Source organism: Haliotis cracherodii, unplaced genomic scaffold (assembly GCF_022045235.1).
Source record: "Haliotis cracherodii isolate W230 unplaced genomic scaffold, xgHalCrac1.p SCAF_10, whole genome shotgun sequence".
Taxonomy (NCBI): Eukaryota; Metazoa; Mollusca; class Gastropoda; order Lepetellida; family Haliotidae; genus Haliotis; species Haliotis cracherodii.
Window position 1 is genome coordinate 9884544 of NW_027266265.1, and position 15804 is coordinate 9900347.

Below are 15804 nucleotides of genomic sequence, written 5' to 3' on the forward strand. Positions count from 1 at the left end.
AACAACAGTTCATTGATTGGAGTGGTCAATGATGCCTTGTTTGACACAAGTGGGTAGAGTTCTTGACCCCAGCAGTGATAACTCACTGAATGTCTATTGTGTAATTCCTATTTTTTAAATGACATTGCTATGGACTGCTGCTCAATACACCATGTTTGTGTTTAGATTCAAGTTGGCATTTCCGCTATCCAAAGTGTGCAGTGAGGCCGTCTTATTGTTGATAGTCATTTTGGAGACATAAATGCGAAGTTTCATTATTGCGAACAAAGACCACTCACATTTTTTCGCATTTGATTCACGCTAACGGTAACTTCCAGATTTACAGTAGTTGTGGGATCTTTTCAGACTTGTGGTGATCACTTTGCTAACCTGTTGTTATTGAACTGGTGTTTAAGTGTATACCATGGTATACTGTAATGTCTCAGGTATAAACATGATTAATATTCACGCATTGCCCCATCATGGCTGCTTTAAAATCTGTCCCCCCAAACTGTAAGTTTTGTACATGTTGTAGTGACATTGTCACATAACGCCACATCTATATCAAAATTTGCTCTTGCTGGTGACAAAGGGGGATAACTGCTCAGTGATTGTAAAGTAAACCTGTGACGCCGTCTCATATTTAGGAAAATAACAATGCTATCTGTTTGACTAGTTTGTCAGAATTCAGATGCAGGCAGAAAAAGTCAGACATCTTGTATGCAGTACTTGGACACTTTTAAGATTCTTAAAAATTAAGTCGATTACTCTTATATTATATTTATTGTAATTTGCTATTAATAGCGCAGTGAGTTTCATTTTATTCTAATCAAATACCCAAGTATTGCATTACTACAGTTGTTGATGGAAGTATGAGTCAGATCGTATTAACCCTACAGTGCAAAATTTTGCCCTCTCAATCATACACACTCATGAACTAAACGTCAGATACCTGGAGTCATTCAGTCTTAGCCTTATCGGCTCATTCATAACGACTTGGTATCTTGAGAATATGGAATGGGACAAGTTTGCCAAATGGCACTTGTGTGTGTAGACAGAAGTCATGCAACACCATGGCAACGCGTAGCCTTCATCATGTTCATAAGCATGATAAGTGTTGGTTGCCAATTAGTTCTACCCATTTGAAGGTAACGTAAACATGCACTAAGGTTAACAGTTTGGATGTAGCTAAATCATGTGAACAACGACAGAGACCTTCCTCACAAGTAGTTGGGGTGCCGTATTCTAAAGGTGACATGGGAAAGGTGAGTAGGAACGCAGATTTAGCTGATAAATCTTTAGACAGAAGAGCAGCAAGAATGCAGTATACCAGACACCATTCCGAGCTCATTCCTTAGCTAAAATAACAGGGGGTTGGGGGGGGGCTTACACCCCTCCCCCCAAACCCACCCCCCACTTGTAGGTGCTGTTATTATCAGGAAGCAACGATATGAATTAGTGTCAAGATGTATGTGATCCCATAAGTGGGAGTACACTGCATCCTTGCCTAGTTTCATATAGCAGGATCTAAACAGTGGTTATTATTTCACGATTTCTCTTTTACTTGGTAATCAATGTATCAAGGATATTGTGAGTATCGTTGTCAATGTTTTTTCCACAAAATGTGCATGCATATGAATTGTAATAACATGAACGATAGAAGCAATAGAAAAATGTAAGGGTCCCCAATTGTTGAACGGGCGTATTCGCATGCATGTGTTCGGAAAAGCTAAGCTAGGAGAATTACCTACAATACATGTATATACATAACATGATACGGATATATCCCACATGTAACTTAGGCCCCTACTCGCTTTAATAGAAACACCACGAACTTCGGAAAAGGAGTGAGGAAGATAGTTGTCTAGTGGCAAAACTGTGCTATATCTAGTGTATTTTACTTACATAACTTATGTCCAGAACTGAAATAAATACTTCAAGAGAACGGCATCAAAGATCGGACGGCATATTAAGAATGACAACTCTTGCCTAGAAACAGGTAAGCATCGCAATCCTGGAAGCCGCCATTAGCACATAAATTGATGACGTGTCAACAAATCGTGATGACGTAAAGAGACTTCCGGATTTGATCTGCACATGGCATGTGATTGTTTTGAAAAACGAATAATATAAATTTAGCGAGAAAAACATGGTTGACGTTCAGTTAAGTGAAGCAGAGAAGACCTTTATCCTCCATGGAATTCAAGTAAGTGCACATAATATAACGACCGATTAGGGTAATTGGTAGGCCATATATTTGTTGGCTTAAACATTTTTTTACATGGAGTTTCAGTTTCAGCAAAATGGATCGCATCACCGATTGGTCTTAACCCTTGCTGCACTGCCTGCAGATCGCGGCATAATATGCCAATCGAAGAAGCTGCGATACCGTATCTATGTGCTGCTCCCTATAAACAAACATTGTTTAAACTTGACTTCGTTGCAATCGAAGTATTGCACCTCGGAATAGAACTCCCTCGCCCCCCGCAAAAAAAATGAAAAAATAAAAAATAAAATGGTATTTTTCATGCATTTTTTGCACTTTCCCTATCTCAAAGTGAGTGCTACTGTAAATATCAACAATATTATGCAGCAATCAATGTGGTTTGTATGAGATATTATGCCTGGTTTGACATCGCTGTAGGTTAATTCGTAAACAAACCAATTCGTAACCATGGAGAATTCGTAGCCACTCCCAACTCGTAGACAAAATTCACATATGACAAAACATATACAACAGAGATGTAGAACTAATGATATATGATAATTATAATGATTCATTGCTGATTACATAAATGTTGAATTTTTACGAGGCAAATGCATTTCGAGTGGTAAATTTTAAATGAAAATAAATACTTGATACATTATCATGATTATGACCTGGCATGATCATGATGATGTTCTGCCAGTCATCATTTTTAGAGATGCTGAAACTCTAATAAATCTCTCTCTCAGCCTGGATCCATGGATATCCCATACTCCACTCACCAATTGCTCTTCTCGGCTTGTATATATACTTACCAGATTATTTATTTATAATAGTAGTTACACAGAATCCTGCAAATCCTATCAAAACAAAATAATAATATAGTACTCAACTCCAGCCCGCCGTTTACCGAATGAACCTCATGCCTTCGGCTTACCGAATGAACCTCTTACTTGTCCATAATACTGTTAAGGTAAATAAAATACATAGATAGAAATTATAAGTAATTTTTATCTTTCAATTCCAATCAAACAAATGTGTCTACGAATTCACTCCCACTGTAAAGTGTGCATGCGAGTTGGGTGTTGCTACAAAATCACTATTTCCCCGTGGTTATCACAGATCTGTTATTAATTTTCACTATGTAATCATTATAGCATGTTATGTAGAGTTTACCACTTCAATAATCATCATGATCATAGATCTTCTGTATCTTGAAATTTGTCTGGTTTATTTAAAGGACAATCTGCGTGAGGATGGGCGAAGCTGTGAGGATTATCGTCACATGGAAATTGAAACAGACGTAGTTTCCAACACAACAGGCTCAGCCAGAGTGAGACTGGTGAGTGAAATGCCCTTTAGCATGTTCAGCATTGTATTAATAACAATGCTATATTTAGCTTGTCACATTTGTAAGTTTCACTGGAGACAAATTGCCTTGAGACTTTTCTGTGGTTTTGTACATTTTTATGACATTCTTCCTCTCTTTAGGGTCAGCGTGGAAGCTTATAACAGCTATTGTTGAACTTGTCTTACCAAACGCTTAAGTTCAATTCCTCATGTTGGTCAGTTTGTGACGGCCGTTCTTAATGTCAACCTGCAATATTGCTAAATATTAAAATATCAGATCTAATTTGTCTCAAAATTTATCATTGTTCCATGTTGTCTGTAATCTAGCTGATGTCACAGTTTGTACACATAGTTGCCTCCCTTAGACAATTCAAGGATCTGCTTTGTCATAGGGTCAAATTCCAGATCATTATCCTTGATTTGTTGGGATGGTCTCTTTGCTTATCTGCCACATTAATCTGACATGAAGTGGTATGAGAGAAATGCTTTTCAAACAGAGTTAAAACCTACTCACTCACATGTTTTTGTCCATCCTAGGCAAACACAGATGTCCTGGTAGGTGTGAAGGCGGAACTTAGCGCTCCAACCACTGAGAAGCCAGACAGAGGCCGTCTTGAGTTTTTTGTGGACTGGTAAATACTTTGCTTGTGATAAACATAGTATGTATATATGTCCAGTCAAACACCATTGTGTCAAACTTTGATGTTCTTTATTCATCACCTTTCAGTTGTGTGGAACTTTGGATAAATCAAGGGGTCTACGCATGTCCCTTCAACTGCGACACAACAGTGTTTGACTTACTTAAGAAATAAACGATGAGTGGGAGTTGTTTATCCAACTATGAAATGAAGCAGGGATTGCGTTTATCTGCGTTTCCAAGCTACACTGAATAACTCACTAAACATTCCCTTCTAAAAAGTAACATCGTCTAATATTCAGCATCATTAATTTGCGAGCGCATGTTCAAATCTCCAGAAATGAAGTCATGATAGAACAATGTTTTGTCGTGAAATAAACCATACTTCATTCTTCATTGTTCTTTGCAATTCATGTCACATAGCTATGTTATCATGGTTATATACCGGTACTGATATTAATTATAGAGCAAATAGGCATTGCTAGCTTCCTGTGAACAAAATAACTGGTTATATCTATGCTTCAGGCTTTCCTCCCACATTAAGCTGACACGCCGTGACATAACTGTAATACTGTTAAAAGCGACGTTAAACCAAACTAACTCATCCACTTAGGTTCTAATAAAAAAATTGCCCTGATTGTGTTTTTTGGTTTGTCAGCACCATACCTGTCCTCGTGGATTTTGATACTTATTTCATGGTGCCAAGTATTTTGAAGATTGATATTTTGGTAAATTGTTTCAGCCTTATGATCTGTTGATGCATATATTGTGAATAGTACATGGTACTTATGTTCAAGGAATCATTCTTTGTTGCACAGTTCAGCCAATGCTACCCCCGAGTTTGAGGGTCGGGGAGGGGAAGAGTTGGCCACGGAGATCAGTACGATGTTGTCCCGGGCCTATGACTGTCCCAGCTGCCTTGACCTGCAGTCTCTCTGTGTTATTCCCAAGCAACAGTGCTGGGTCTTATTTGTTGATATTCTGGTAAGCAATGAATGCGATAGACGCTGCAAGTCTTGGTTTGTCCCTCAATCTTCCAGAATTCTATTGTTACCAAAATGCCGGGGTAGTGACGGATTATAAGTTTTTTCAATTCATGTTAACAGAAATTCTAATCGGATTTGATGTCTTGGAAACACAACTCAAACTGTTGTTTTAACAATACAGTTATTTTTCAGTTGCTGGAATGTGGAGGCAATCTGTTTGATGCTGCGTCGATTGCTGTCAAAGCAGCTTTGTTTAATACAAGGTAATGAGATCATTACAAGTCATATCTTCCCGACGCAAGAGCATCCACTGGCCTATTTATCAAAGCCTAGTTTCCACCCTTGCCATATCAAGCCGACTTTGCTATGCTAAATATGATTGGACTATAGCACATATCGATAGTCCAATCAGAGAATGTTTAACAAAATCAGTGTCTGGGTTCTGAAAACATGGCCACTGCCATGGCTTGTCGAATTTGCACTGAAGTCTTTTCAACAGTTTATCAAAGACAAGTGTATTCTAAGTCTTTCCAAGTTTTAAATCAAGTCACAAGTGTATTCTAAGTCTTTCCAAGTTTTAAATCAAGTCACCCAAGTACTGCACTTGTAAACGGTACGACGATGAGAACAGTTATTCCAAGAACTGGTACATATTCGTATGAAAGTGGTTTACCGCTGCCTGTCTTTGTTGACATGAATATGTCTTTTCCATCTTTTAAACCCCACAACGATTGCCTTTGTTTGTCTGCAAGGATGAAATGTTTTCATTATCTGATCGAGCAGGTCTTTGTCCATGGTAGTCGTCATCTTTGAAGCCATATGAGCTAAGAACAGCGATATGTTTGGATATCTCGTTTTCATTACAAGGAACACAACTTGTGATCTATGGGCGGTGGCGACACAGCCAAGCCAAAAGTGGTCTTGATGTGGCAAGGGTAGAAACTAGACTTTGATATTGGCTAGCTGACACTCTTGCCTCAGGAAAATATACAAGACAAGACAAAGTTTATTTCATAGGCCACACGCCAATTACGATATACACAACAAACAGTATTGCTCACTGTAAATACTATTACTAAGAGCTAGTCCCCTACCACAAACTTAGTTGGCCAGAGTTTTTAATCAAGCTGTAGTATGGGTCAGGTCAATCTTCCTCAATCTAACTTTCAAATCCCCATCTAAAATAGGGTGAAAGCTTATGAGCTCGTGATTAAGTGAAGTGCACCACATGTCACCAGCCCTGGACCCCTCATAGTTATGATGTGAGAGTCGAAAGTAGAAGGCCTCAGGTGAATTCCTTGTCATCATATAGGCAGTGTGCTCCCCCCATTTTCAAAATCCTGCATTCCCATTCAAATCTGATGTTTTACTTCAGTACATTACCTCCCTGCAGATTTGAAAGCACATCCATAGCTCACATCAGGTGAACCCTGAAAGATCTGAGGACATCCCATTATGGGTCATGTCAGAACGACTTTTTGCGAACTTTGACCGACCCCTGAAATGACTAACAAGAAGTCGGCATCAGCCAATTAGAAAGCAGCTTTCTCAGGCTTTACGGCACTCGTTTTAATGAGGCGACTTCCATTTCAGACCACGCTTGAAAATTATGTTGACAAAGTTCTCGATTAAAATTTTGAAAACTGAACAAACGAACATTCTGGAATGTCAAATATATGGTTGAGATTGTATGGCAGTGCTTCCCACGTACTGTGCAATGCCTCCTCCGTTCAAATGTTTATATGAGATGGACTATAATTTTGACGGAATCAGTCGTACAGGCTGTAACTGTCGTTGAAATACCTGGTGTTAACGTTTTCGAGGTTACATGATCAGAAAACACATTCCGACTGTCACTTTCATGATCTGGTAAGCAGCGCTTTAAATGATCAAATGAAAGGTTGTTCTGACGTGACCCGTAATGGGATGTCCTCAGATCTTTGTGTAGCGATAACAAGAACTAAGATCTGATTTTAATGAAATTGGGACATACTTTGACACCAGTCTGAAAGGATGTGTGGTATCTTGAGGCAATCAAACGTTAGTTTCTTTAATTATTTGGCTTCATTTTTTCACCACCTTGATTCTGAATTTCGGAGGGAAAAACACAAGTAGTCCTTCAGTGGTACTACCTGTTGGGTGTAGAAGCTATGGCTCTCCGAAACGACGAGGTGTATGAAATATCAAAAACAATATAATGCCACTGCCTTTAGCATTTTCATTCAATACAGGCCAATTATTTTGTTTCCAAGATACAGATATCAGAGATGTTGGTGAATGATTCTTTCATACAGAGAATTAAGAAGTAACCTACTTTCGAGGTGTCGTCAGATCTTTATGAAGAGATATAGATGTATTTGATAAAAGATCTGATTTTAATGATGGAAAGTAGGGGGTGTTAGGGGCCAAAAGAGTCTCTGGTAGCTGAGATAGTTTCTATAAGGGATGTTGTTATTTATTTAAGAATTTTCCTACATAGTGCTTGTTCGTGTATGTTAACAGAAGAACAGTTCTTGTTTCATTTACAGTGATGCTTTTTGAAGCACTCATAAAATCTCTCAACACAAAGTCACAAACACTGCCACGAACGTTGTTCAGAGTAATTGAAGTTTTACGGCGCTTTTAGCAATATTCCAGCAATATCACGGCGGTGGACACCCCAAATGGGCTTCACACATTGTACCTATGTTGGGAATCGGACCCGCGTCTTCGGCGTGACGAGGGAACGCTTTAATCACTAGGCTACCCGACCACACCTGTGACCGTTGTTCAGAGGAGTAATTTGTTGTTGCATTGTTATAATTAAGAATTGAGCAATAGTTTTAGAAGTTGTCATGCAGGTTATCATGGTTATGGTCATATGATTTGTTTGTATGTTGCACTCGGCAATATTCCAGCGACATGACGTCAATCTGCAAATAATATGGCAAGAATGGGTGGTTGAAGACCTATTCTACCCCTGATCTTCACGGGTCTATGGTCATATGAATGAGAACTAGCTTTTGTTCATTTTAACAGTTGCATGTTAGGGACTTGAAGCGTTTTCCTAATATTTGAATATGAGAAAATCTTTGAACCAAGCTGATTTTCATAAGATATGCACATAAAAGCATTAGAAACAAATGGTCAGATATTACGGATTGCTTATACAAAATGTAGTTAGAAATCCCAACATGGCCTCAATGTGTGAAGTGCATTTTCTGGTGTCCCCTGCCGTGATATTGCTGGAATATTGCTGAAAGCCTTAAAACCATACTGAATACAGTTACATTTCTTTTCAATCTGAACATGAATGGTTTTGGAATTGAAAAAAACAATTTCATGTAATTTATTCAAACACGAATATTTTCCAGAATTCCAAGTGTGACGGTGAGTCAGGAAGATGGGGGCGAGATGGAGCTGGAGATATCGGACGACCCCTATGATGTGAAGCGGCTCAATGTTACCACAGCACCCTGCGTAGTCACACTGAACAAGGTAAAGACAAATGAAGATGTACTTGACAAACAAAGGACATGATTCAGTGGTCAACACATTGGCTCAAAATTTAGATATACTTCTCAACTTATGAATGGGCTTTTTGCCTTGAAGTTGGGTATAAGGGATTTGTTCTTCCGCTGAGATGATATATGCAACCTGTTTTCTTCATGGCGGGGTATAATGGATTTATTTTCCCGCTCAGAAATCCACATGCAGCCTCACTCACTCATGGCAGGGTATAAGGGATTTATTCTCCCGCTGAGAAATCTATATGCAGCCTGTTTTCTTCATGGCGGGGTATAATGGATTTATTTTCCCACTCAGAAATCCATGTGCAGCCTGATTCGCTCGTGGCGGGGTATAAGAGATTTATTCCCCCACTGAGAAATTTATTACCCTTCAAGGCAGGTTACGCAGTATTCTATCAAGGTCACGTGTACCAATGAGATCTCATCATTCTGACAGGGAGGTATGATAAAGCTTTTTGTTCTCATGTTAACTGGCCCCATTTCAGAGTGTCTCTCCAGTACCCCGTATTTATAATTAGAACCACCCCACAGGAATTCTGGTGAAGAATTATCAATAGGTTCCCAGCAACCTATGCTAGTTGAGAGAGGCAACTTAAGTGGATCGGGCAGTCAGGTCGGTGACTTGGTTGATGGTGTTTCATCATAAGCGGACGAGGATCAGTACTTATAATATCATTCACTGAATTGTCTGGTCCAGATTAAATCATATACAGGCCACCATAATAAAGTTGAAATGTAGCTGTGTGAAGCGTTAAACAACAAACAAACCACAACAAGAATTGAGTGGTAACGCTTTGTGATTGCTAGATATAGCATCATCATCATCAGAGCTCCAGATAAGTTTTTGGTGTTGTGGATATTTTACCCATGCATTTTAAAATCATTGGGTATCAGTAATTCTATCTGGGTATTCAAATTTCTGTTACCCACTAGTTTTTACACATGTGGGTATTTAAGTTAAATATTTAAAATCACTATTCATCTAGTCCCTGCAAACTGGTGTCGTGTGGGTTCGAGAGCTTTAGAGGACTCAAAAATACCACGATACTTCCACAAGAAAGTGTGATGGCAAATGATCGTGATGTAACTGTCATCATGGACTTTGGCAAGGTTGACGGAATGCCCGTTTATAATTTCAAAATAAGTTGCCGATTTGCTAATCGAATACGCAGGGTTACTTCACAATATTATGGTGATACGCACAAGTTTATTTTTGTAGCTTATCTGTAATGTTCGTTGCGTATTTGATACGCTTGGATTATAATTTACTGTGTATTTCTGCATTTCTGATTTTACGCAGATACGAAGCTTATCTGGAGCTCTGATCATATCCCTATGGTCTGGGTCATTCTCATACTTGCAAGGGCACAGGTGGCCCAGTCGTCTAAGGCACAATGATTTGCTGTGCAGAGTTGCGTCCCTTGGGCACGCCAGAAACCTATGATTGTGGGTTCGAATCCCAGTTCGCCCCGATTATGTGTCTAGGTTTGTCAGCACCATACTCGTGCTCGTGGGTTTCACCGAAGTGGTAAACGTCTGAGTCCTGCATCACTTCGGGCTTTCCTCCCACATTAAACTCACACGCCGTGATATTACTGGAATACTGTTACAAGCGGCGTAAAACCAAACTCACTCACTCACTCACTCACTCACTCACTCACTCACTCACTCACTCACTCACTCACTCACTCACTCACTCACTCACTCACTCACTCACTCACTCACTCACTCACTCACTCACTCACTCACTCACTCACACATACTTGTAGCCACTTGTTTGCCTGACTCAGCAATTCCCGGGGAGCCATGACAGAGATGTATTGCTGCTGCTGTCTTGAAAACTGACACTGGGGAATTTGTCTACTGGTTTAAGTTTCCAACTGATCATATTATTTTTAAAGCTATTAATTTGATCTGAACTATAACTGAAAATGTTAAGCCTATTTAGCAATGCTTTTCATCATTTGCTTGTGTTTGTTTGGTTTTCAATATCTGGTACGAATAATTTAATGTTCTAGATTGGCCACTATCATGTGGTAGACGCCAGTCAGAAAGAAGAGGCATGCTCACTTGCCAGGTGAGGGAATATTGTCTTTTGATGTACTCACTTCTGTCTTTCCTCCCACACCAAGCTGACATGCTGCGATATAACTGAAATATTGTTTGTTAAACCAAAGCGGCATTACTCACTTTGAATTTAGAATTCTATTCTATTCATTCATGTCATTTGCATTTCTTCTTCTTTTGATCCTTGTGTTGAAACATGCTTGAACAAAGTTTTCAGCTTCTAAAAACAATTCACCCGAACACATCCAAGCATCACCATGGTCACCACCCAAACAAATAGTCATGCACTGTAATCCCGTGCATAGCAACCTACACCATACAATTAAATCCCAATTTCACAATTGCATAGAACGATGCTCATGATGTCACACACTGGATTGTCTGGTCCAGACTTGATTATTTATGAACCTCTGTCACATAGCTGGAATATTGCTGAGTTCGGTGTTAAATAAAACCAAAAAAATAATAACATGAATACAGAAACTCTTCAAAAAAAATTATGTTTTTTTATCTTGCACTCTTATAGAGTTGCACCCACTAATCCATGAAACCTGTAGTGTGGGTTGTAGAATAGGTCTTCAGCAACCCTTGCTTGCCCTAAAAGGCGACTATGCTTGTTGTAAGAGACTAACGGGATCGGGTGGTCAGGCTCGCTGACTTGGTTGATGCATGTCATCGTATCCCATTTGCGTGGATCGATGCTCATGCTGTCAATCCCTGGATTGTCTGGTCCAGACTCGATTATTTACAGACTGCCGTCATATAGCTGGAATATTGCTGATTGTGGTGTTAAACAACAAACAAACAAACAAACAAACAAAACCATCATCAATGTGTAAAGCCCATTTCTGGTTTAACGCCGCTTTTAGCAATATTCCAGCAATATCATGGTTGGGGACACCAGAAATGGGCTTCACACATTATACCCATGTTGGGAATCAAACCCAGGTCTTCGTCATCATGAGCGAACACACTAACCACTAGCTACCCCACCGAACCAAAAACTAGTTTTGGACAAGCAGATTTATGTAAATCTCAAACACTGTGACACTGAAATATTACTGACTTAAATTTCTCAGCCTCATTAAATATCTTCTCTTACTATGATGTTGATGCTCTGTGTTGTAGGCTGCTGATGGGGGTCACGGAGAAGGGTTCAATCACGGCACTGAAGAAAGAAGGGTGTGGCAGTCTCGACCCTGAGAGTGTGTTCGATATGATGGAGGTATGTTTTTTTTGTAATTTTTACGCTGCTGTTTTCTAATTTGAAGATAAATGCTTGAAAGGTTTATTTGTGTTATGGGTTCTGAGGCCACTGATATATTGAAGCTGTCCTCTCAGATGAACAGAAATACAAGGTTCAACAAATACTGTGTAGGACATGGTAGAAGAAGAAACAGGTTCACAAGTTATAAAGTTATGTGATCAAACTGTCTGGTGAACATTTCAGATGTAACTCTCCTATTGCAGTTTCCTTCAGCAAATTGAAAGGATGGAAATTGGTAGTACATTTGTAAGATAAAGGTGTACATATTTGCTCGGACATCAAGGGAAGGAACCGTGATTGTTCTGCACCACCTGTGTTTTGGATACTTGAAAACATGTATACCTGTGAAGATCCGGGGTAGAATAGGTCTTCAGCAACCCATGCTTGCCGTAAAAGGCAACTTTGCTTGTCGTAAGAGGCCTTGATGTGTCTCGCTGCTCATGCTTTCAGTTACTGGTCCTTCTGGCCCAGATTCGATTACTTACACCCTGCTAAGATCCGGGGTAGAACAGGTCTTCAGTAACCCATGCTTGCCGTAAAAGGCGACTATGATTGGCGAAAGAGGCGACTAACGGGATCGGGTCGTCAGGCTCGCTGACTTGGTTGATGCATGTCATCAATCCCAATTGCATGGATCGATGCTCATGATATCTATCACTGGATTGTCTGGTCCAGACTTGATTATTTACAGACCACAGTCATAAAGCTGGAATATTGCTGAGCGTGGCATTAAACAACAACAAACAAACAAACAAAAACATGTACGTCAAACCCTGCAATATGTTATGTTTTTTGTGGAACTTTCTGTTTTGTGTGTCTAATTTGGGTTATCTCAGAGCTCCACCATTCCAGAGACATGAAGTCCGTGTTTTCACATGAAGGATCCCCAAGAGATCCGAGTTCAAATTGGTCTTCATCATCCCATGCTTGTCATAAGAGGCTCGCTGACTTGGTGGATGAATGTTATTGTATCCCAATTTTGTAGATCGATGCTCTTAATTGTCTGGCCCAATCTTGATTCTTTAAATAAAACATCGAGTTATTAAAGAAAAGACAAACATACTTATAGAATGCGATGAGCAGAGACTCATGCATGACTGTTCTGACTTCAAGGAATAATAGATTGTCTCCCCTTAATGAATTGCTAGCAATGGATGGCATTCTTTTTATTTTTAACATGTTGAAGAAAACCATTTGAAAACACACTTCATTTATTGTTCTTGATTTTATTTTATTATTTGATAGGAAGTTATCAGGAACTGATTAAAAATATCTTGAATTTATTTAACTGGGAAATTGGAATACATGAACAATTATTTTGATTTTGTCAAAGAGTTTAGAATTTATATGTTTATGTATTGTTGTCCTCATCCATCTGAGTTAACTGTTACCATGGTTACATGCAGACGGGGAAGAAGATCGGCCAGGCCCTGAACAGTAGCCTGATGAAGGTCCTAGAGGAAGAGGAGAAGCAGGGCCCCAGGAGGAAGACTGTGGGCTTCCTCCGATAGCAGCACCACCGAACCACAGACATTGTGGACTGATGGGACTGTGCCCCCGTGGGGATGCCGGGGTAGAATAGGTCCCCAGCACCACGTGCTTGTCGTAAGAGGCGACTAAAATGAGGACAATAGCAACTAAGTCCTGTACAACCTGGCATCACATGACACTGGTTACATGAAGGAGTGAGTGTGGGTATGGTCATCTTCCCGAGGCAAGAGAGTTAACTGGATATAAAAGTCCAGTTTCCACCCTTGCTGAACTTGGCTGGTGTTATGGAGTTACATTTTGGCTGGACTAACAAGTCTGTGCATAGTCCAATCAAAATCACGCACCAAAATCCGGTTCGTAAACTGTCGTGCCGATTTCGGTCGATTGCAGGATTTGCAAAGCATGTGCAAAGCATGTGCACCGCCAACTTGTTGTCAGCAGATATTTTCCAAATCTTTTTATGTTTTTAATCAAGGTGCTGACATGATTTAAGACCCGTTTTATCACTATATAGATATCGATCAGATCGTCCTGACTAGGCGCCACCATTTTGTGTGAAACAAACGCAGGTGATACGACAGGTGGAATCTAATTGGTCAGTAGAGGCTTTGAAGGGACATAATTGGTAATAGCCACTGGTGGTGCTATGATCAAGCCAAGTAATACCAGCCTTGTTCGGCAAGTGTGGAAACTGGACTTTTAAAGTCAGTTAACTCTCTTGCCTCGGGAAGATGGGGTATGGTGTGAGATCATGGATATTCAGGTGACTCCAGGACGGGGTGGTTGTAATGTGTGGCATCATATTGTGATGACTGCATTGCTGCTGATGATGATGCCCACACCTGCTGTGCCCAATCTCATTACTGTCAAACCTTTAACTGTGATTTGATACATCTCTGCATGAAGGTCGCAAGGTCAGGTGAGGTGAATTTTCTAAACAGCATCATGTCAAGGATTCTAAAAGAAGTGAAGCCAAGTTGCTTTAGTGACCTGGCATCTGATTGGCTCAAGAACCAACACATTCTGTGTTTAGCTGGTACAAAGTGTGCTCAGTGTTTACCTGACACAACCTCCAATGTTGTTAGATACGATACCTCTCTAGATGAAGATCTAAGTATATCTTCTAATTTTCTTGACATTGTGATTCACCTGGCCATTTATCCAGTCATGGGGGATTGTCCCAGCTGACAGGATGCGCTTAAGAACTACAAGAGACTGAGAGTTCAGTTTTACGCGGCTTTTAGCAATATTCCAGCATTATCAGGTCTGGGGACACCAGAAATGGGCATCACAAATTGTACCCATGTGGGGAATCGGGCCTTCAACGTGACGTTTGAACGCTTTAACCACCAGGCTACCCAGGTGTTGATGTATACTGATTACCTTTCCTGTGTTGTAAGTTTGTGGACAAGGATTGTTTTGCCATCGTTGCTGAATTGCCTGCCTTCTATAAAAGATATTCTAGCAATATCACGCCGAGGGACACTAGAAATGGGCTTCACACATTGTAGTTTGTACCCATGTTGGGAATTGAAACCATGGGTCTTCGGCGTGACGAGCGAACGCTTTAACCACTAGGCTACCTGACCGCCCCTCAGAGAAAAACTACCAGAAACACTATTCAGTTTGTTCAGTATTCTTGTTCAGAGTGGTCTTCATATTTTTGTACAGATGTATACACAAACAAAAAGTGCAATTTTAATTCCATGCAGTCATGATTATTAGTGAAGGCTGTTGGTTTGGTGAAGCAATTTGGGGTTCAGGAGAGAAAGAAGAACAAGATGTGAAAGGTCACCTCCAACAACGGTGTATAAAAAAATATGATGTTGAATGGGAGTATGTTTTCATTTTGTTGCATATGATTTGTATCAATACTGATATTGTATTTTAACAATAAGTGAGACATCGCCTGTTTTGTATTCATTGGAATTGATGTATGTGTGATGGCTGCATTCGATCACTGAAAAAGGATCTGTAAATAAATGCAGGTACGTAAGCTGAAGAGGCTACATTGGACAATGACCTAAAGTGTTATACTGTTGTTTTATTTATGCATGTTTAAACACAAACAACTCAAAATTAATTTGGTAATTTATTGTGTGTATATTTCACAGATATATGAAGCATGAACTCTACCATCAGGCAAGGGAGCTAACTGATTATACAAATTTCAGTTTCCACCCTTGCCGAACTAGGCTGGAATTATGAACTTACATTGTGGCTGGAGTCATAGTCCAATCAAAATCGCGTAATGAAATCGACATCCGGTTCGTAAACTGCCATGTAGATTTTGGTCAAATGCATTTGTGTAC

At 39.9% G+C, this 15804-nt stretch overlaps 2 protein-coding genes across 3 annotated transcripts in view; one reads left to right on the forward strand and one right to left on the reverse strand.

Moving 5' to 3' along the window:
• LOC139446227 (palmitoyltransferase ZDHHC3-like) overlaps positions 1–1992 on the reverse strand; it is a 99387-nt gene extending 97395 nt beyond the window's left edge. For both annotated transcript variants that reach the window (XM_071227578.1, XM_071227569.1), the window contains exon 1: positions 1885–1992. The gene's annotated coding sequence lies outside the window, so the exon portion shown is untranslated. The remainder of the gene's footprint in view (positions 1–1884) is intronic.
• Positions 1993–2069: 77 nt separating this feature from the next.
• On the forward strand, positions 2070–15624 carry LOC139454043 (exosome complex component RRP42-like). The gene is made up of 9 exons (XM_071235530.1): positions 2070–2185; positions 3426–3527; positions 4073–4167; positions 4991–5156; positions 5351–5421; positions 8512–8635; positions 10686–10744; positions 11863–11959; positions 13408–15624. The coding sequence occupies exons 1-9, from the start codon at positions 2129–2131 to the stop codon at positions 13510–13512; spliced, it is 876 nt and encodes a 291-aa protein (XP_071091631.1). The 5' UTR covers positions 2070–2128; the 3' UTR covers positions 13513–15624.
• The last annotated feature ends 180 nt before the right edge of the window (positions 15625–15804 follow it).

Excerpts from the sequence above, each read along its gene's own strand:
- LOC139454043 (XM_071235530.1), top strand. The coding sequence starts at position 2,129 with ATGGTTGACGTTCAGTTAAGTGAAGCAGAGAAGACCTTTATCCTCCAT. Across the intron at positions 2,186-3,425 it reads TTATCCTCCATGGAATTCAA|GACAATCTGCGTGAGGATGG; the intron begins GTAAGTGCACAT and ends GTTTATTTAAAG. Across the intron at positions 3,528-4,072 it reads GCTCAGCCAGAGTGAGACTG|GCAAACACAGATGTCCTGGT; the intron begins GTGAGTGAAATG and ends TGTCCATCCTAG.